This window comes from Argiope bruennichi, chromosome 4 (assembly GCF_947563725.1).
Source record: "Argiope bruennichi chromosome 4, qqArgBrue1.1, whole genome shotgun sequence".
In the NCBI taxonomy this organism is placed as follows: Eukaryota; Metazoa; Arthropoda; class Arachnida; order Araneae; family Araneidae; genus Argiope; species Argiope bruennichi.
The window spans coordinates 140214289-140236664 of record NC_079154.1 but is presented as its reverse complement, the minus strand read 5'-3'; the positions used below and the strand labels follow the sequence as shown (position 1 = coordinate 140236664).

Below are 22376 nucleotides of genomic sequence, written 5' to 3'. Positions count from 1 at the left end.
TTAGGCCAAGTTGTTGCCAGAAAAACGGCATAACATTTTGTGAAACCATCATTTGTATATCGTGTTTTGTAAGCACTCAATAAAAATTTCTTTTTCATTTCATGTCATTTTCAGGTACTTCTTAAATGTTAAAAATGTAATGTTATGTTAATGTTAAATGTTAAAAATGTAATGTTATGTTAATGTTAAATGTTAAAAAAAATATTAAAAAAAGAATATATATATTTTTTGAATTGTATATTATCTGATAACAGTGATACAGCCTGAATGAAAAATGTAGTCAGTCCCCCGGGTTAATACAAATGTGTTTATATTCTGATTCTTTTTTTAAATTGAAAATGTTTGATTTGATATTCTATATCACTGTGCCCACACACATTCGAAAATAGAATAATATTCCACATTGCTTTCATTTGATTTTTTTCTCTGAATTTCATGTGCAAATTTTTTTAATCGATTTTATGAAAGCATTCGTTTTGAGATTAATTTCCATGTATTTATTGTAATATTTGTATAGTTATCGGAATATTGATAGATTCAAACCGAATTTTGAATTTCTGGAAAAGAATTTTCTTTCTATTGTCATGTCATCTGTTATTTTTTTTATGTGTTTAATTGTTAAAATGTTTATGGAAATTGAATATTTATTGGATATTTCTGTAATTCTTATTCGCATAGTTTTTTTCTATTAAAATATTGTCTTAGAAGGTTTTCTAAATTCTTAAGTTAAATTTCAAGAATTCCTCACTTAGAAGATAAAATGCGTGTAAATTTATTCAATGGCTGTTTACTGTTCTAAATTTTAACTATCTTTTAAATTTATTTTTCTACTCGGAAATAGTTTTGTCAACTATTTCTAGCTGAAAACAATATAGGCAAGAGGATTACGCCATACTTTCAATCTTTATAACTTAAAAACCATAAAATACGAATTGTTTTTATAGTTTTATTCAAGTTCTCACATATTCATTTCTTAGATTTTCTTTATAATTTTACTACTTTTGAATGAGAAGTTATTTTGCCTTCTGGGGACCATTGCCTGCGAAGATGTGCGCACTTTTCTACACTGATGTCGCAGGAATTTACTTACGTGCATTAGTATCGATCCACCTAATGGTTATCGATGATTGAACTTTCGGACTTCCAAACAAACTTGTTATCAGACGATGACCTATCAATCTTTTTTAACCTCCTTCAGGAATTCATGCTGATTTAAAGATAAGATGAACTGAATAATAGCAGTTTTTATTGAAGTTCCTTTCAATACATTTCGTTCAGTATAATAAGGAATTTAGACTCTGAAAAGAATATTGGGTTGTGTTCATTTTAGGATATACAAGCAATTTAAATTGATAATATTGAAGCCAATTTTATGATAACATGTATTCATAAACCGGCTACATTGTAACTGTTTCTAAGTTACGCGGCTATTCATTTTCTTACTGAATATCGACGAACCCTTTTCTAAAGTTATATAAGATTCGAATACTTTCTGAAGCTCTCATTTCCTTCTTTCTGCGTTCTTATTCAGTACGCTACTCACGCATGTCTTGGGCAAAGACTTGACGAAAAAAAAAAAAAAAAAAGAATTATTTCATTGAAACAAAAAAAAAAAGAAAAAATGTTAAAGAGCTCAATGATTCCATCTCCAAATCAACGTTTCTTATATGTGTATGTTCCATGCGTAGCGATTTTCATATCGTGCAATTTACAGAAAGCTTGAAACCATTATCGTGTGAAACATGCAGTCTTTCGAAACACGTAAAATTATATTGATTAATATTCTGAGAAGTATGATTTGAGTAATGGTACGAGAACATTGCCATTAGTTATGCACGCCATTTAGCTACAACAATTTATAAACGAAAATCAAATTGAATGATTTTATATATTTAAGAACCATGTTTTTAACACATTTTAAAGGTAATTTTTAAAAATGCATTCAATTCAATAATATGCTCCAAAATATATATATTTTTTTCTTTTGGGAAATGTTAACATGTCAAACACGAAGCGTACATTTCAGACACGGCGTTTTCGGAATCATTCCCGAGATTGATTCATTTATTCATTTTCTTTTACGCAGCAATTCCTCAATACATTTTGAATATTTCGTGTGCCTACTTTCTGTATAATTGATTCATTTTATTGTTCAATGAGTCATACTTATTTTACTTCTTGGTATTTATATTTGACGCCATTCATTATTTGATGAAGTTCAGCTTTTTTGCTCTGATTGTGTTATATCTGATTTTTAATTAAAAATAGAATGAAATCTTTGAAAAGTCCCTTCACTTCAAATGCATACAACCACAACCCCCGATAGACAAGGCCTCTGCGGTCTTCCGTGACATCAACGAGACGGTACACTTCATTCCTCTGCGCGCTGGAGAATCAGGAGAAATTACTTTTCACTTGTTAATATCATTTCATATACTTCCATATCATGCAATTCAACACACATATATTGTAGAATTCATTAATAATTAAAATGCAGCCGCTTTCCACATCACCCTGGAGGTACGGCGCTTGGTATGCATTACCTTTTTTGCATTATGTGCAGGGCAGGTTTCCCAGTAGGTGTATCTCCCCTAGTTTTAAAACTATTTATTTAGCAAAAATTGAATGAAAAAAATTGTTGATTAATTTCAAAACAATTCCTTACAAAAATGGTTTTATGAATATTTGCCGTGGTGTCAACTCCAAGAAAGCAATAAAAACAATCTTTCAGGAGACAGTATTCTATTCTATTGACACTTCAAAAAATATCCAATAAATCTTTGAAACATTAGAAGAGCTTTCTTATTTAACTATATATTTTATCATTACTTTCTGAGAAATATCTTTACTAAATTTATCAAATTTTCTTTCCTTTCCGGTTTCAAAAGAGCTTTTCAAATTATCATGTAATTATTCAATAATGCATTGACTGCAGACCATATTGCCAATTTGTAAACAATTTCTGGTTTATGTCCTGAAATGCTCTTACCATAATCATGTACTTGTTCTTCATTCACTACATCATTAAAAATTATATCTGTTGCAAAATATTTTTGGATTAGAAAATTACAAAAATTCTTCTTCATATATGGTACATAAGTTCTGAATTATAATCAGAGCCTGCTTTCTCTATAAAGGAGATTGGGGGTAAGAAACCATTTAGAGTCCCAAGTTTTTTTTGTACAGAAAAAAAAAATACAAACATAATATATAATACTATTGATTGAATGATTTTGTTTTTGTTTTTAATTACTTCAGAAAAATCACAATTTTTTTTTTCGATGATTTGTACAGCAAATGCTTGTAAGCTTCTTCACACCTTGACCAACCACAATTCTTCCTTACTTTTAATTTGCTGAATTTAATTTGAAAGTTTTTATATCAGTGATTAAGTTGACATATTTTTAAATCTATCTTCTATCTGTACAATGGCAATATCAATTACTGTGATATTTTTAATACCCAAATTCTTTAACTTCATCTTTTATTTCGGAATATAATCTTTTTCTTTTTCGAATTCGTGTTTTAAGAAAATTTTCTGAAATATTCAAATTGCATTCTATCACTTTTGCTCCGTGTAAAAATGTGTTGAATTTTGTACTTAAATTTTGAACTTCAGTTTTAATTTTACTGATCAATTTAAAAGCCGGATAAAAAACAACTGTTTTTACTTGAAATAGTTCATTGTTAGTGTTAATTTTGGGCAATATTGAAAGCTATACTATTAAGTATAAAATAAATGGTATTTCTTTTATTGAATCCAATATTTCAACTTCGGATACCGCTGCACTATCTCTATTTGCTTCAATCAATTCTAGGACATTACAAATTTTTTGTGTATACAAAACTGTGTATGCATTGCTTTAATTGAATCCATTCTGACTTCCTAAAGGGTATAAAAAAGCATATAGAAATTGCATTATCCCCAAAAAAAAAAAAAAAAATTACAATATATACTGCTGGAAATGGTATCACAAATTAATAAATTAAAAAAGTATGATGTGCAAGATATATAAATTGCAGGTGGATTTAGAGCAACTATTCTAAATTGCAAAACTTTGTACTTCCCTTTCATGTTGCTATCTTTGCCTTACACCTATCCTCTACAATTCATAATATTTCAATCCAGGTCACTTATTCTTTTCAACAGAGGTTTTGCTAGTCCTTCTCCAGTCACACTGATTACTTTCATAAACCCTATAAACGACTCATTTATATTTAATCTTTTCTCTTCAATATTTTCATACCTAATAATGGCTGAAGTGCGTTTGTTCTTAATGGGAAAAATCAAGATTATAATCCATTTGGATATTGCTGTACGTGGATGATTTTGAATAGACTTTAATTTTGCTAAGGATTTTTGTTATATTTTGTTCATTTGATCGCAGTGCTAAATGATGCCCAATTCTAATTTTCGATTTTTTTAAAATTCTGTTTATATGATTTATTAGCACAAAGTCGTATTTACTAAATTATTCGATTAAGCCTACAAAAATTTCCATTATTATGAGTTCCTATTATTTTCATGCTTTCCACGAAATGAAAGGTTATTACATGATAAATATAGAATCATAAAAACAATTCTTTAAAACAGTAATTTAAGTCATTCCATTTTTTTATTTATATTTACTTGTTTGGTTTTCATCAACAGTAAAACATAATTTTAATCTATTTAGTAATTCTTTCCAACCAATAAAGGAATTAAAGTGACAAATAAAAAATTCATGATTTTGAATTACAATTGGCAGCTTTCTCCAGCTATTATAGCCACCCATAAATAGTGTAAATTGTTCATTTCCTTTTTTTAAATTTTATTTATTTATTTATTTAAATGTAATTATAGATAGAATAGTAAACAAAGCATGTAAACATAATTACGGCAAATATTATTATTATTATTGACAATAATACTGCCTACATTACAGCATTTTATGAAATAATTCTTTTCATAATGCACTTGATTAAAATCACGAATATTGGATTTTACTGAGCTGTTAAATTTCTAATGTGAGAATAAATGATTTTTCATTTAGAAACATTAGACGTTACTTTAAAATAATAAAATGAGCTTACCCTACTATGCTACTTCGGATAAAATCCTTCACGATGTATGGCACTTAAGCATTTCTTTTTAAGCTCTTCATTTTTAGGAAAGGCAAAAACACTTACTCTTGGGCCATTCCTGTAATTTCCATTACAGTTTGGAACACAACAGATCAAAGGCATTTCTATTCCTTATTTTTAGTAATCCAAATGATTTTTCTTGCAAATAAGAAAAGGCTCTTCCTCTTTACTCAAACACAGAAGGGCCACTGGCTAAAACATGGCGTGGGAAGCGAAGAGTTCGTTTCTTATCAGTAAACTTGATGAGGGTGAAATTCCTCTCTCGGTCCTCCAATTCACACCTCGACCTTCGTAATACAAGGCTTCACAACTCCCAACGCTTTCAGCCCGTGACGTCATGAGGTTGGAAGAATTCTGTGGTAAACGGTAGTCGTTATCGTAGTGAAGAACGGGAAATGTGTTATTGGCTTTGTTTGAAAGTTTTCTGATCTTTTTGCATATTAATTTTAATTTATCGTAATGAAGATGCCTAGTGCGAGCTGTGTTATTTTCCAATTGTAAAAGTAATTACACAAAAAATAGCTTCAATGTTTCTGTATTTTCGTTTCCAAGCGATGAAACACTAGAAGAGCATGGATCGCTGCAATAAAGCGGGACAATTTTGTACCAACTAAATACAGTAAGGTAAGTTTGATTTTTTTTTGTACAATTTTTAGCTAATTAATTCTTTTGAAATGCGAAACATTTAAAATTATGTATAACTTCCATTTATCTTCTGTTATTTTTGTTTGCTCGCCATTTAGTTGCTTATGCTTCCAATTACTTTGGTATTGTTTGCTTGAGCTAAATAAAAAACTTCTTTGTTTTATTGTTACTTCTCATAGTCTTTTTTTAAATTTTTTCCTAATATTTAAAATGTTTTGTTTCTGTATCTTTTTAATTATACTTCATACATATTTTTAAAAATCTGATTTAGGCCTAATATTTGTTGCTAACAATTAGGTCTGTGCTAAACATTTTCAAGAAAATCAGTTTTTAACAGTTAGAGAAGCGTTTAATACCAGTACAATAGAACTTATTGAAGTACCACTAGAGTGTAAAAGGCAATTTTTTTAGAAATTTTTAATAATTATCACCAAAATCTTACAAAGTATTTAAGTGATTTATTGTTATTATGCTCTTATAAAAAAGTTTAATATAATCTGATGAATAATAAAACTTAATTTTTAATTATATATATTATGACTATAGATTGTAGCAGATTAAACTTATATTTTATTCTAAAATATTATGTAAAAAAGTTAGATATAGTTGTAAAAACAATATGAATTGCATGCTCATATAGGTTTAGAAAATGTAGTTTTTATTTGTTTATCTATAAATCATCAGATTAGATATAGAACAATTAATATTTATTATTATTTTTAAATATCATTAGTTATACACAATCTTATAAAATGCAATTATAAATGAATGCCACTTTTACAAAATATCTGAAACTTTTTTTAAAAAAAGTAATGAAAAGTTGATGTTTTTAAATAAATTTTTCATACCGTGTAAAATGAATTGATTAATTCATGTAGAATATTGTATTACTTGAATGGTAGTATAAATAATTACTATAGATATTCCAACATAATATTGAAATACTAGGTATTTATTTTGGATGAATGATTGTTTCTGCTGATTTTAAATTTTATTATTTAATACTCAATATGATTTTATTTAATACTGTCCAACATACGTTAGCTTTTAGTTTATGTATTAAGAAAATATCTATTCTGTTTCTGATTTTAAGTTTTAATAAAATACTAATTTTTTTTATCTAAAGAATTACACTTTTTTTTTTCTTTTTTTCAAGGCTTGTACCTGATACTGTACCTTCAATTTTCCCTAATTTACCCTCATATTTTTCCTCAGAATCAAAAGCAAGAAAAGAAACTCCAATGGATAGGGCAACATGTAAAAAAACGGGAAAACTTAAAAGCAGCTTTAAATAGCAGTCTCCAGGGCATAGCAAAAAGAGAGGATATAGAAAAAATGAACACTTTTTCTGATTTAATTTTAAAATTTTAAATCAAATACATGGAGTATAATTCAAAAAGCAAACAAAATATTTTTTATTTGTCTAGGCACTTCTCAAGCTTTTAAGGTAAGTCATTCTTTATTAATTTCTTCCAAATTAGAAGTAATTTGTAAGATTGTATTTTAACTTTATTTAATATTATCATTATTTTCATTTGTCTGAGTGAAATTTATAATAAAGTTGAAAAACAAAATGTATTTTGTTATTGTCTCTCTGTAAATGAAATGTTATGATTCAAATAGTGTGTGATTTTTTTATTTGTGTTTTCATTTACTATTTCTACAGATTGAATTGAAATATAAAATCAGATATAATAAAAGCTGGTTTATTAAATTATATGAATTACTAATATATTAAATGTAAACAATTCTTAATGTGAAAAAACAAACTGTGAAAGTAATTCTTTTTTATCAACAGAATAAGTTGGTATAAAATTTAAATTTTATATTAAATACATTAATATTTTATTTGAAAGTTCATAAGTAATTTGAAAAGTAAACAATTATATGTTAACTTATAAAATACATGTATTACCTGTCACTACAACAAAAAAAATTATCAAAAGCTTTAAAAAGTATTCGATTAATTTAATTTTAAGCTTTAAAAAATATTTTCAGGAAAAAAACGAAACGAATTTTAATAAAATAAAAAAAAATCTCCATTAAAACAAGAAAAACTAACAATAATACCCCAATGTATATATCTAATAAATTTACATTGTGATTTAAATGTTATTAAATGAAGTTTGAATGTTATTAAATGGTCAATAAGCTATAAAGGACCTTAAGATTTTCTACCATGCCGTCTCTTTTATTCACACAGGGGAAAAATAAATAATTTTGAATTTTATGCAAAATAAATGTTTTAATATTAATAATAAGTTATTTTTTAGTGAATTTAAAATATACCTAAACATCAAGGAAGAAAGCGGGATTCTGCTCATGGCAGCCAATCATCCTACCCGTGTGACGTCACAAATAAGTTGTGAGGCCTTGTTTTACGAAGGTCGTGTTCACACCCACTCGTGTAACCTCTCGGGGCGACGTCATTACTTTCTGTGACGTAAGTGTTCGGCCTTGTCTATCGGGGGTTGTGATACAACCCAAGAAGTAACTACGTGTCAAATTTGATAGATCTGGTTTCAGGCATCTGCTTTGTAGAGGGTTTTGAATAATTTTCGCATCATGACTATATAAAACATTAATCTACGAATTTACTTAACTTCCTAAATAGATGATGCATCCTATTTAGGATGCTTATCGTTATTTTAATTCATGTTATAATATCAGGACTTTTGAGATATTGAGGCGTTTTTAAGCGCTTTTTGCATGTTTATTTTACACTGCCTCTTGATTTCAAATTAAAAATTCAGTCATTTGATGTGCTTCGTCATTGTATGCGAGAGGGTTAATGGATAGATTGTATTTTATCCTATAATCAATATCGTATTAAAAGTCTATCTTTAGATATATATTTAAAAGTGCATTTTTATAGAGAAATTGCGATTTTTTAAGTTTACTTTCTAGGTTTTATTTCAAAAATAAAATTTGGCTTGTAAATTATTTCTTTGGTTTTATGATTTTTTTGTTAACGACTTTTACGGAATAATTGAACAGATAGAACGTAGGCTTATTTCTTTCAGTCATCGATAATTGTTTCAAAAACAATTTGAAAGCATTTTTCACCTTCTGTTATCATTTTCTATTTGTACCAAAATATAATTCTTAAAATACCAAATTTTGCTTTCTTTAGAAGAGTAGTGATGTTTTTATGTTTTATTTCAAAACGCAACGTTTTAAAGCATGTTGACTCTTAATTTTCAATTAAAGCAATATCAGTATACATATAGATTCTTATTTTTATAGTTGACGACATTTGTAATAAATATTAAACATCGTTTAATATTATTCTTTTTTTTATAGATTTTTATGGAAATAATTTTGTGATTTTCGTTGTCGTGGTGAGCCGTTTACGTATGCTAAATTACAGCAAGTGATATAATTAAAATTATAGTTGTTTATTATATGATGTTATCGAATGACAGACTAGAATCCTGAAAAATTGCGTTTTTTATTTTTTTATAAATATTTATTGAGAAGATGAAATGCCATTATCGTTGCTAAATTGTTTTATATTTTTTAAAAATATATATTTTTTCCTATGTTTCGTGTGACATTCATGTAATAATGGAACTATTTATATATTCAAATCTTTTACTTTTACTTTCTGAGTTCACATTGTGAGAAAAATATTAATGATCGTTTCAGCGTTTTTAAAATTCGTTCGGTTCTGTCCTTTTTCATATGTTTATAATACATTGAGTTTCAATTTTAATAATTATGTAGACGTCACTTGAGTAAAATCGAAACATATATATTTGCGCAAGAATCGGAATTCAATGAATCCTATTTGTTAAAAGCGTAGAATTTAGAAATAAAATGAGAAGAATTTTGGTGAGTGCTTTTTCTTTCAGTTGCTAGTGCTTCTTCTTTCTTTTTAGAGTATTTATCAAATTTTTATCTCTCCATTTTCAAGATAATATGCACCTATACTGCGAGAAAGATTCACTTCAATTTTAATCTGTGGAAGCATAGGCTCCTATGTCTCCTTTTGTGAAGTTGAAAATTTTGGATCGTTTTCCACTGTTTGGTTTGTAACTATTTTTTTCTGCGTTTACCACGTTTTGTTATTTACTGTTCTTTCTTGTTTTCAATTTATTTAAAATTTTAACTGTTATGCAAGCTGAAATTCATGTCAAATCCAGTATTTGTTTAAGAAAGTCAAACAGTAGTAATTTTTAAGCTCTGTAGTATATCTTCAATGATATAGAATCAAATAAAGGCTAAATGAACATGAATAAAAATCGCGCTGCTCTGTGACTGAATTTCATAGAGCATTGCATTCATTGTTGCATTTTTGCTAACGACTGGATTGAATGTTCCCTTTGATCGTAGCTCCATTGATGTTGCGAAATGTTTTCATAAAATCATTCTTTAATATCTGCATCCACTTTTATCACTTGCTTTCTTTTATACGATAAAGTAGGATAAGAATTTATATATGATAATGTGTTTAGGCTCGCGCAAGATGCGAAAATCTTAAAAGAATCAACACAAAGTAAAGGAATTGCAGACAGGCAAAGATGCACAGGAGAATGGAGATTCATTTATTTCAGGAAACTATGTGATTTTAAAATCATTTCACTCAAAATGTAACGACTGATGAATCAATCATAGACGAATCAAGAATACAAGATTGTCATGTTCTGTGAAGAAAAGAATCGGAATGTCTTCTCTGATTTCTTTTATTGTTTCATTTTTATGTTTTATACTTGCTTTACCTGCAATCATTATTTTTGTGCATTTCATTCATTATGTTACTCTATTTCTTATCTTACTATAGACAGAATCCTATTTGTTATAGATATTACGATTATTATTGAAAAATTTTTAATGATGTGAACTGTCATAAATTTATTTAGTGAAACTCAACTTTTTCAGCGCCTCCAGATAGTTGTCTGAAAATGCTGTTTTGAATGACTCTGGTATTTTCGTCGGTATTTAATATCGAATAGCAGAAATAATTTTTAAAGATTAACGACACTTTTACTTGAGAACCTTATGCCATCAAGTATATTAATAAATTGAAATGTCACTTTTTTTATACAGTATCGCACTTCTGTCGAAATGGTAGCTGACAATTCGGAAAATCTAAATGCTGCTCCAAACATTCCCAAATCTTTCATTTCAGTAAATATGCTACGTAAAATTTTTAAACAGCGCATTTCATCTATATTAGAGTTAATTAGTTAGATCTATATTAGAACACACAAAAGTAATGTATTAGTCAAAATTAGATGTGGAGGTTTGATGTTGGAACTGTAAGCATTGAAGCGAGTAAAAATTTTATTGGTCTGATTTTCCAACCGAGATAATATGTAATAGAATATTTCATGATGGCATATTTTCGTCATTATTTAGATTTTATTCTTTTTCCTGACATCAGATGAAATCCTTGGATGTTTCTATTTATTCTTGTTGATTATATTCGTGAATACAGAGTCTTTTAATTCAGTCAATAAGAGTATTGATTCTCTAGAAAAATATTTTACACTGGACCTTGTTCGACTCTAAATGTCAAATGTTTCTTAATACTGGCCGCCTTTGACGATCAGTTTGTTCGCCCATATTATTAACTTTTTAGACTTTAATGATTCCTAGAATGTATTTAAAAAACTCTTCACCTAGTTATTTGATACGATTGAAAAATATGAATTCAATTGAATCAGCGCACTGCATATTAAAATCGGAAGTAAAATCAAACATTATCGCATTATATAATTTATTAACGAAATGACGAAATAAAATCGGAAGTAAAAATCATACTACATAGTTAATAGTACACGAGATTGGATGCTTTGATGGGTGAGTTTGAATTCCAATACAGCAGTTAAAAATAATAGCCATCTATATCGAATGGAATTAAAAATATTATTTAAATTAAGGGAGCAATTCTACGGTATTGAAAGGGATATCATTAAGAAAAGTAATTTTTTGATTCTTAAGATATTACAAAGGCTCTTTTTGTAAGATAATTATTTTGGACGATATGAACAACCATTTTCGTAGAGAAGTCATAACTGTTACCCATTCGGGAATAAGTAACAAGAACGATTTCTGTGCCACGCACTTTATTTATACGAATACTCTAGAGACAATAAATCGACTTCTCTATTTTTACATTACTTACCGCAAACGAGATTTTTCGGTGTTTAAAAAAGAAACCCGTTAATCACTATTCACTGCGCACGAGCAAAAATGTTTGGTGCAATTCTCCTTTGCGGATCTGTGCCTGTCCCGATCTATTGTAACGATGACAAAAAGGTCACATGCCTGAACCGTCCGTTCTGCGAAATTAAATCACACTGAATAAATAGATATTATAAAAGGGCAGTTCTTTCATCTTGTTTTTATGATGCGCATCTCAGACAAAGCGCTCATTGTGCGCCGGGCCGGCTAGACCGAAACTTGGGTGGAATGAGCCTCCCTTCTACCGGGGTCCTGGCAACGGAATGCGCCGAAACAGGTGGTTGGTTGATCCCGGTCTACTCCAGTTACCGTGGACAATCACTCAAGATGCGTTTTCGAAGGAACAAATTCGACCTTGGCGGTAGTTTTCCCTTGAGCAAATCTTGCAAGCCACGGTCAACAGGTAGTGGATGTTGCGATTCGAGATCTACTCTCTGCCCTCCAGGTAAAGATACTTAGTCGATCTATTAAGTTGAGGAAAGCGGAGATGTGGATCGGTTTCTAAATAAATTTGTTAGTCGATTTTTATGTTATGAGCTATATTAATCTGCACTTTCTAGAGGTTGGTGACTTTTGATGTTTTTTTTTTTTTTTTTTTAACCCTGGAAATGCTACAGTTTTGGATTGTGTGAATGTTTGCAATAAAAATATTTAGGCCACAAATGGAGAAAAAAATAGTGTTCAATTAAAATTCAAAGCCATTTAAATCGTTTGCGTGTCAGGGAACTCATTATTCTTGTTTACATCAAACATTTTTCAAATGTCATCAGAAACAGGTTAATGAGCGAATGAAGTTGTTGCTTTGCAAATATAACAGAAGTACTAAAGAGAGGAAAATGATTTTTCAACCTGTTAAATGAAAGGAAAACTATTGCAGGTACTCTCTTTCGAAAACTACTTGAAGCTTATCATGCAACTTTAAAAGAGTCTTGGGATGGCGTCGATTTTGACATTTTGTTCCGGCTTGTAAAATTTTCTGGATTGATTTTGAATGAAGCCACCTGAATTCTTCCCTTATTACTTGCATTTAAAAACTTGAGCAGGATTGGGTAATCAATTAGTATGAAATCTGGCCAACCTGTTTTAATGAATAATTGTGTTTCTGAATATTATTCATTTCAATCCTATGTCAGCCGGTTCGTGTGAATTGCAATGCACTTTATTGTGTTGAATAATTATTACTATTTGTTAGTTGCTACTCTTAGTAAAATAATTAAGCAACAATAAATTAATGTTAATAATGATTAACAAATAAAGTCTTTTTTATAATTTTTCAACCAATTGTTGAATTTCATTTAAAGACATTGTAAGCTGAAGTGGGTGAGATCGGGTATTTTATGTATAAACGTTCTACTTTTTTTTGTTAAATTTAAAATGAAATAAAAAATTTTTTGAATGACATTTTAATTTATTATATTTTATATTTTATTGATTACTTTATTTGCATCAATTATTTGGAAGCGATTGTTAAAACGTCTTCCCCAACCGATTTAGCAAAGGCGGAGTTCCTCGATTTAAAACTGATCATTAATTCTGAATTAAATGACCTAAGCGACTCAGTTTAGTGATTAATCCTATTTTCATATTGTAATTACTTTGAGCATTAAGAAATTCTCTTTTATTAAAGTAGCATTATCATTAGTGTCAAAAGGAAAGTCACCATACCTCCTGGATTAACACAGGATGAATCCGGTGTTTGACTGCTCTAGCTCCATGTTCTTTCCCCTCCTTATATAGGGAAATATGGCGTAAAGTTAGGGAATCTCACCCGTTTAGACTTTATTAAGATTTCTTTTTTAAAAACATGTTTCCATTTGCGCTCTAATTCTTGGCTGCAAAAATATTGTACGGCCCCGTCTGCAAATTAAAAATTAATCCAAAATATGCAAAAAAAAAAAAAAAAAAAAAAAAAAAAAAAAAAAAAAAACAGGAAAATGAAATTAAGAATAAATCTATAATAAATAAAAAAAATGGTTTAATTAACAAATTTGAATAAAACATTTTAAATCAGAATGGTTTTTTATGTATTCATTTTCCCTTGATTCAAAAAGTTGACAAAAAGACTCACTGCTAATGTTTTCAGCAAACCCTTCGACGTATCATTAAGAAGCAGTTAGACGGGATAAAGTAAATAGGGTACTAGATGTATAAATTAAAGTTTTATTCGGTGGCAAGTATTTGTTTCTAAATTTGGCAGCTCAGTGCTGTACCGAGAGTAGATGGCACCCAAGACATTACATGATTTCTTTCCTTCCTGATCGTCATCAGTGGCTAAACTGACACTCGAACGTGGTTTTATTTTTTACTTTCTTGTGCACGAAGTAAGCAAAAGAGCTACAATCATCCACTCAAGATTTTGAGGAATCTCCATGTTATAGATCTTCTCGAGATCGAAAAACATATTTTTGGAAAGCGTCTGTTTATTTGTCCGTCGGTCTGTGACAAAGATTCCAAAAATCCTTGAGCTAGAAGAGCGGAATTTGGTCTTTATACCAGATTTGTAGATTTCTATCACATTTTCAAAAAAATCCGTTCAGATGAAGTCTGTCTGACCGGCTGTTCGAATATAAGTTAAAACGACAGCTGCAAGACGAAGAAAAACTAAGAGGATAAAAATGAGTGCACCTATTTAACATCTGTAGTGTAGACACTGCCCAATTTTGAGACAAACCCAACAAGGAGTTGGCCGTCTATCGGTCTGTACTTTCAGAAATATGTCAACACGATAACTGAAAATTGCAAAGAGACATTTGATATGTGATTTTATGATGACGATTGTCATTCTGTGTCAAATTTTGTTTTCAATGAGTTGGGAGAAAACGTGTCTAAACACAAATTCGATTTTCGGCTACTATTAGCCTCATGCCTAGGCATTCATCGCCAAGAAAACGAGACAAGGAGCACACGTTAGATTCATTCAAAATGTTGAATTGACGTCCAAAGTTTCGTGCACTAGTGGCATGCAAGGCGTTCTCTGGGATAACATCTTTATGGGAGAGCATGCGAGAAAGTTTGGAGGGGCCGTTCTTTCTGTTTATCAGGGGTGGCTTCAAAAAATGTATTAACACACTAAAGTATTTATTGTCTTCATAATACCCGAGAAATTTTTACTGTTTTGCCTTCTCCTTCGTCACATCACTGTGACAGATCTCTTTACGCAGAAAAATATTCGCACATAAAAAAAAATGTAAAATTTTCATTCTAAGGTAAGATAATAAGTAGCATTAGTATTAATGATAACTCATGAAAAGCTTGCATATTCGTATTTTACTCTTAACGACTTTGGAGTACAATCATCCCTTTAAGAGTGACCTTCCCCTTGATTGAATCGGACCACCGTCACTTGAAGTCATTCCAATTCATAATTCCCACTCCTGTCTAAATCGACTTGGACAATTGCCCGCAGTGCAATCCGACAGAGAACGGGAGAGGTGAGAATGAGCAAGACAGACACGCGGTGCGAGTGAACGTGACTCCTGAGTGGGGAAAAACCCTACGCCAGTGGTTTCGGGAAAGGCAAAGGGTCCGAGTTTCCTGTGGTAATCGATTGAACAATTGAAAATGGACAGCCATCTGATATTTGTAGTAAATGACAAGATGGATAAAAGCATTTTTTTTTTCAAATGACCGGTGAATTGAAATGATGAACATGGAGCATTTTATATCAGGTAATTATGATGTGTCTGTTATCTAAAAAGGATTCTGCGATTCTCTTCGGAAATCGAATTTGGACTTTTATGATTTTAGCAAAAATGTAGGTTAACAAATGAAACTACCTATTGTCTTTTACTTAATTTCGCATATTTATAAATGCTTAATACATGTTTTTCTTTTTTGGATAATTGGTGCGAATTGCTTCTTATCTACTGATGCGGATCACAGTCCGCGGGGGGGGGGGATATTGAACCACTTGTGCAGGAAATGGAAAGATTTCTCCACTTAAATGTTGAGAGCTTCGCAAAAATCTACGGTTTTAACTAGAAAAAGAGTACATTTGTTTTACACTAAAGATAGAAGGATACAAGAAAAATGAACAGAAGAACAAGTAATAGATCTCTCAAATAAAAAGATGAAGTTCCGGTTGGCTAGATTACATAATGAGTAGTCGCTACAGTTTAGCTTGCATAGTAGGTGGTGACACAATAGCTTATTTGATATAATTGAGGTCCTTAATATCATTACAATGGTAATGAACCTGAAATGTGAAAAAAATTGTTGGTTGCCTTTTACAATTTATTTTTACAAATCAACAGCTGTTAACTCTAAATAGTTTGGATTTCACAAGCATCACTGTTCTCACAACATCTTCGGGATCATACCACTTCCCTGCCTGATGTTTGACAATAAAACTAGAAAATAACAATAAAATCATGGATAATAAAAGTGATCGCAGGAAATACAACCAATTCCATTTTAAAAAGGAAGGAAACGTTTCATTGTCTCTTCACCTAAATTCTGTTTCCAGAGAATATTTCGGAAATTTTATAATCTAAAATTTGATAAAGTTTATTGGATGATGTTACTCGTTATGTAGCAAAGGGTTCATATCGAATATTTAATACATATAGTGAAAATAAATACAATACACAAACTTTATTCTATGTCGGAAAATATATTCCATTCTCCTTTTTGTCAAATATTATTTCTATATATTCAAATATATGAATATTATTTCTGCCTTGATTTAATTACGTCTTATTGAATATGTGACCAGTTATAATGTTTGTCGTTTAAGGAGTTCCGAACTGCTGAAGATTGGTTGATAATCTTTACTGACTGTGTAAATATTTGTTGCATCATTAAAGAAAAACGACGATCAATGAGAATAGAAATTTTTCCATTTGTTGCTCTTGCTCTTATCACAGTAATGATTTTAGTGCTTAAGATTAAAGCTTTTGCCTTTCGAAGTTTTTGTTTAGTAAATGCAAGATATACTTTTTAAGCCGGAAATATAATAGAATTGTATTAAAAGAAGCTTTAGACGTTTCCTTCCAAAAACAAATTTCAGTTTGAAAGTTTTTGGTGATCATGATCCATGATGAAATTTCACATGATGGGGATTAAAAAAAAAAATTCTGATGTATGGTGAACAAGCTTCATAAATACAAGATATATATAAACATAATTTTGCAGATGCGTAGCCAAAAAGAAGAAACTTTTGGAATAAACTTTAATTTATTTCAGCGCGCAAGCCCTAATTTGTACTAGAGGACGAAAGGTGGAGTACAAGAGCAAAGTGGGGGTTGGATCAGGTAATAAGAGAAAATTTTAGAATGAAGAAACACGGGCTAATTTAAGATAAAAATTAAGATTTAAATTAAATTAAGATATTATTACATACACATATGTAGCATAACTTTGATAGATGAAGAGAATGACAGTTTTGGTATAAATTTCAATTTATTTTACCACGGCATAATTTCTACATGGCGAGAAGAAATGATACACATCTATTTACATCGCGGCGCAAAAGTAAAGTGACTGAATTTTTTTCCTTTTGGGATTTTACTAAGAGATTTTAATAGGGCTTTCTTTGATATGTGTCCCTTTAGGAAAAGAAATCTTAGGTATCTGTGAAGGAATGCGCATGTGTCAGGAATTCTTATCTCTTCGCTTGGAGTGTGAGAACTCCTCCAGAATCAGCAATTCTTTAGAGTGCGTGTTAGAAATAATTAAATAAAAAAGTGGGATTCGGATCAGGAAATAAGAGAAAATTTTAGAATTAAATAACGGGCTAATTTACGATAAAAATTAGAAAATTGATTAAGATTTAAATTAAATTAAGAGAGATATCATTACGCGTGCAAACATACATGGATACATACATACACATATGTAAACATATAATTTTTGAAAAGTTTCGTGGCCGAAAAGAGAGAAGAAAAGATTTCGAATTTTCAAATTTGCTTTATTCCATTCCGGGAGACATAATTTATGTACGAGCAAGTAGCGACGTGGTACGTCACTTCGCAGAACGACACAAGAGTGAAAAGAGAAAAGAGCGAAAAAGGCAGAAATATTTATCCCCTGTCCCTATTTACCATGAGATTCTGATAGGAATTTCTTTACACGTGTCGATTTAGGTCAGAAAATTATAAGGACCTTTTAAAGGAATGTGTTTAGATCAACACATTTTTTCCCTTCACTCGGAGTGTGGCAACGTCGATTTTAGCAATTTTACGGCGCTTCTGTTGCATTCATTAAATAAGAATAGGTGGAATTTGATCAGGAAAAAGAGAACATTTTAGAATTAAGTTAATATGGACTTAATTAAGATAAAGATTAGGAGATTCATTAGGATTTAAATTAAATTTAGATATATCATTTTATTAGAGATATACACATGCAATTAAAATAATTTCCTACTTTGTCCAACTTTCCTACTCACGCTCGGCTTTTTTTTTTATCCTTTTTGCTTGCCTGCTTCGTTTTCCTTTCTGTTCTCGCCATGGCTTGGGCGCAGAAATCTTGACATAGCTAAAAACTGAACTACATCTATGAAATTCTAAATGAATAAAAAGTATTAAAAAGTTTCTTCTTCAACATTTGTATATCTGTCATATATATATCCGCCAAAGTTCATTTTCAAATCCCTGAAAATAGCTTTCATTCGTTTCATTTTCTAAAAATGAATATCACCTTGAATTTCTGGCATCTAATATTGGAAAGTAATGCTTTCAAGAGGAGAAGCAATTGAGTATTTTATTAAACTTCATTTCGGATTGCGAAAAAAAAAAAATTCTTGTACACATCTGAGATATTGGAATCTTCTTGTATTTGAAAAGTTTGCGAATTCTTTCTTATCGACTGAAAGCAATTCATCAAGGACGGTACTGAATAATTGACTGCTGCCGCTGTATTTCACCATCCTTTGCAGTTGCGCAAATGTTTGGAAAAGTGACACAACCCTCTGTCAGTATATTATGTGAGTTCCTGAACAAAGGATCTCGGGACACAATGCTCGACTTCCGTTCATCATCACATCTCAGGGGAATGACGTGGAAACGATCCCTAATTTATTTTACATTGTTTTCGTTTTGTGCGCTGCCTGCTGAAAGATGGTTTTGGTGGAAGCTGGCGAGTCGAAGCATGCAGTGCTACAGAAGGTTGATGTTTCGTCAAGTGGAAGGAAAATGTAGAATCAGTTCACGTGATGTTAACTCACATGGCAAACGCTATTGAGCATGTCACCTAAAATCTAATATCGTGATATCTCGTTTAGTCTTTTCATTCCGATAGATACGCAGTGGTTTCCAACATTAAGTTGACATAGCGTGCATGATGTGTCTCATGTGAGTACTCCACTTAGCAGTAATTTGTCAGATAATGAAGGCTATCACTATGACTTTTTTCTTCTTCAAAATCTTGCAGTTAGAATTTTCTAATTCTTTTAGAGTTTTAGAATTGTCACCAGGATGATGAAGATCCGGAATTTATTTCAATTTTTCTTTCATTTGAAATATAATGTATCGGCAGACCATTATTTTGAATCGCGAGTTTTAAAGCAAACTTTTAGTTCGTTTAATTTCTTCTCCTGGGAAAAGAATTATCTTGGACTTTCCCTCAAGTGCTTGAAAAGTGCTTTTTTGTTACTGTTTCAACCAAAACTTCTTTTACTCTTGCATACATTTTTATGCGGTGAACTTAGTAGAAATGAAGTATCTATTTTGTTAATTGTAGAATTATTTTTTTCTGCTTTTTAATAAATTCTCAACATATCCTCTTCCTTTTTTGGAATTTTAGGAACTTTATTCAGTTTCACTTGCATCAAGAAAGACATATAGATATATGAAAGAATTTTTTTAAAACAATTTTCTGAGGAAAACCTACTGGTGGAATCGAATACTTCGAATAAAACTGAATTGATTATAAACAAAAATGTTGAGACCAAGTTTCCAATTCAAATTCTGGAATATTTTCTTGACTTTTAATAATTGCTAAATAATAATGTCCACAGAAGTATTTATGTATAAGAAAAATAAAATATATTAAAGAACATTTTGTTGAAAAAATAATTTTGTATGTATTTAATGCGAATGCAAAAAATGAGTAAAATCCTATTTATGTTATTAAAAAAGGATTGGACCCTATAATAAGAGCTAAATCCATACGTAAATCGCATTCAATGTATGTTGTATATTCTATTTCATACATACGCCATTTTTATCATTTAAATCGATTAGCAATTTATCTCGTCATTGGCTTAACGTTGAACTCATGTTTCACTTAATATTGTTCTGAATAATAAAATGTGTAGGAATTTATTTAATTGAGAAAATATTTTAGATACCGTTGAATTTGTTTTTAAAAATTTCTATGCGTTCAAAATTATATTGATTTAATTTTATTTTAAATATACTTATAACATTTTTTTCTCGTATTTTAAATTGCTGCCATTGCATTAGTTTATTATAATTACATTTGTACTAAAAAAAACTCTGAAAACTTTTAGAAGCTATGAATTATTTAATCGTGTGTGCAGTTACTTTTCTTTCATATCTATTAAACGTTCATTTTCTTTACCAATTATAATTTTTGTGTCCCACTCAACCATTAAAAGTGCATAAACATTTTGACATTCCTTTTCGATAAAAATATCTCTTGTTCATTATAATTTTCAGATTTTTTTGCGTTGTTAACTACCAAGTGAAAAATATATGCTGTTCATATATAATATTCATATAATATTTAATTAACATGCATATTTGAGTCATTCGTCAGATATCAGACCAGATCACGATCTTTTTATAAGTAAAAATCCATGTTTATTGCTCAAAATATGGAAAATGATAAAAAAAATTTATACTACTCAAAATTAACTAACTGCCGTTCATGGCCAGCCTTTTTCTGGAAATACTGGCGCCCCCGCTTGTTAAATTATTAGCATGTGATACATTTATTTAAAATTTCATCTTTGTTACTTCATAAGGCTGAAAAAATATTAATATAACTGAAAATAATACTTATATGTAAATCAGCGTTTGTTCGAATTCAAGCATTAAGTGAGAACTAAATGTTTTCGTTTGATTTAACAAGTAAGAAAAGTATAATATATCCAAGAGTCTGTATTTGCCTGGTGTTTCTAGACTTCAACTGCTAATTTCTAGACTTCATGATTCAGAGTTATTATGATACGTTAGTCAACGAGATGAATCTAATTTTTATACCTGCAATGGGAGTTGGGACATTTTTTCAAATATATAATCTTAATTCATATCTGAATCTTATTTTTACCAAATTTATTTATAATTTATTCATATTTTTTGTTCCATTATTTCTTAGAGAATTTGGCTATGTTTCATTTCAATGAATTTGAGGAGGAAAAAACGCAATTTTAGATTTTGATCCGGATTAATATCTGTTCTGTTTCTGCAAATATGTGGGTATTCCTTTCCTTCTGTTCATCACAGTCCAATCATTGTTCTAGAGATTCGAACTTTAGAACAAAAGCCGGGGGGGGGGGGGAACGGACGAAAAAGGCAAAATATAACTACGTGTTTGCTGAGTTGAAAAGTGCTCATAAATGAATTGCAAGAATATATGGAATGGATGTGGTTCGTAATTTAGTTGTCTTCATTTTTTTTTGTATATGCAATAAAAATCAGTTAAATACTATTGGAAAGTAAAATAAGAAGCTGGTAGAGCAGTGATAAATTGGTATACCTCGAAATTTTATGATAGAAATGAATGCCAAATTTTAAAGATAGGCAAATTATAAAGTTTATTCTTGTCATTTTGTATATCTAAAATTAAATCATAGCAGTTGAAGAATCCAAATTAATAATTAACAAAATTTTAATTCCCTAGCTTTTTTCAAAAAAATATGTGATTTAATTCTTTGGGGAAGAATTAAGACATCCCATTACCTGGTTGTAATTGTGAACAAAAAAAAAAAAAAATCGTGAATTGTAAATACAACAAAGTGTAAGTAGGACTAAATTCTGTAGTACAAAGTTATAAAGGAATGTACGTTTTAAAGTGCGTGAGTTTGAAGAAAATATAGTGCATTGCAGGAAAAATTTATAGAAAATTTATCAAATGAAATTAAGTTTTATTCAAAACGTTTGAGCTAAAAAAAAATGGCATAAAAATTTTTAATTTACTTATTAGGTCCTTTAAAAGTACAGTGAAACAAAATTAAACTATTTAACACGCATAAAAAATGGAACTCAAACAGTGCTGAACAGTTTAAAGCAGTGTTCGAATATATATTATTGTGTCTGCAAATTAAAAAGTGATTATAATAAAAAAATCAAATTTTATAAATAATATATATAAATTATTATTAAAATATTTTTTGAATTATTAATATTAATTTTGTGAGATATTTTAATAGAAAAGCATCAATATCTTGCTTAATTTTTAATTACCTTAAATTTTAATCAAATTTTAGATTACAATGATTTTTTTCCTTGTTT

At 29.7% G+C, this 22376-nt stretch overlaps 1 protein-coding gene across 2 annotated transcripts in view; it reads left to right on the top strand.

Moving 5' to 3' along the window:
• Positions 1 to 22376, top strand: part of LOC129966552 (uncharacterized) — a 121081-nt gene that overhangs the window by 18660 nt on the left and 80045 nt on the right. The window contains exon 1 of one of the 2 annotated variants that reach the window (XM_056080996.1): positions 15495 to 15626. The exons of the other annotated variant lie outside the window; for it this stretch is intronic. Coding sequence (XP_055936971.1) covers positions 15599 to 15626 — 28 coding nt within the window. The 5' untranslated portion in view covers positions 15495 to 15598. Of the gene's footprint in view, positions 1 to 15494; positions 15627 to 22376 lie in introns of those variants that run through there. 2 annotated transcript variants of the gene reach the window in all.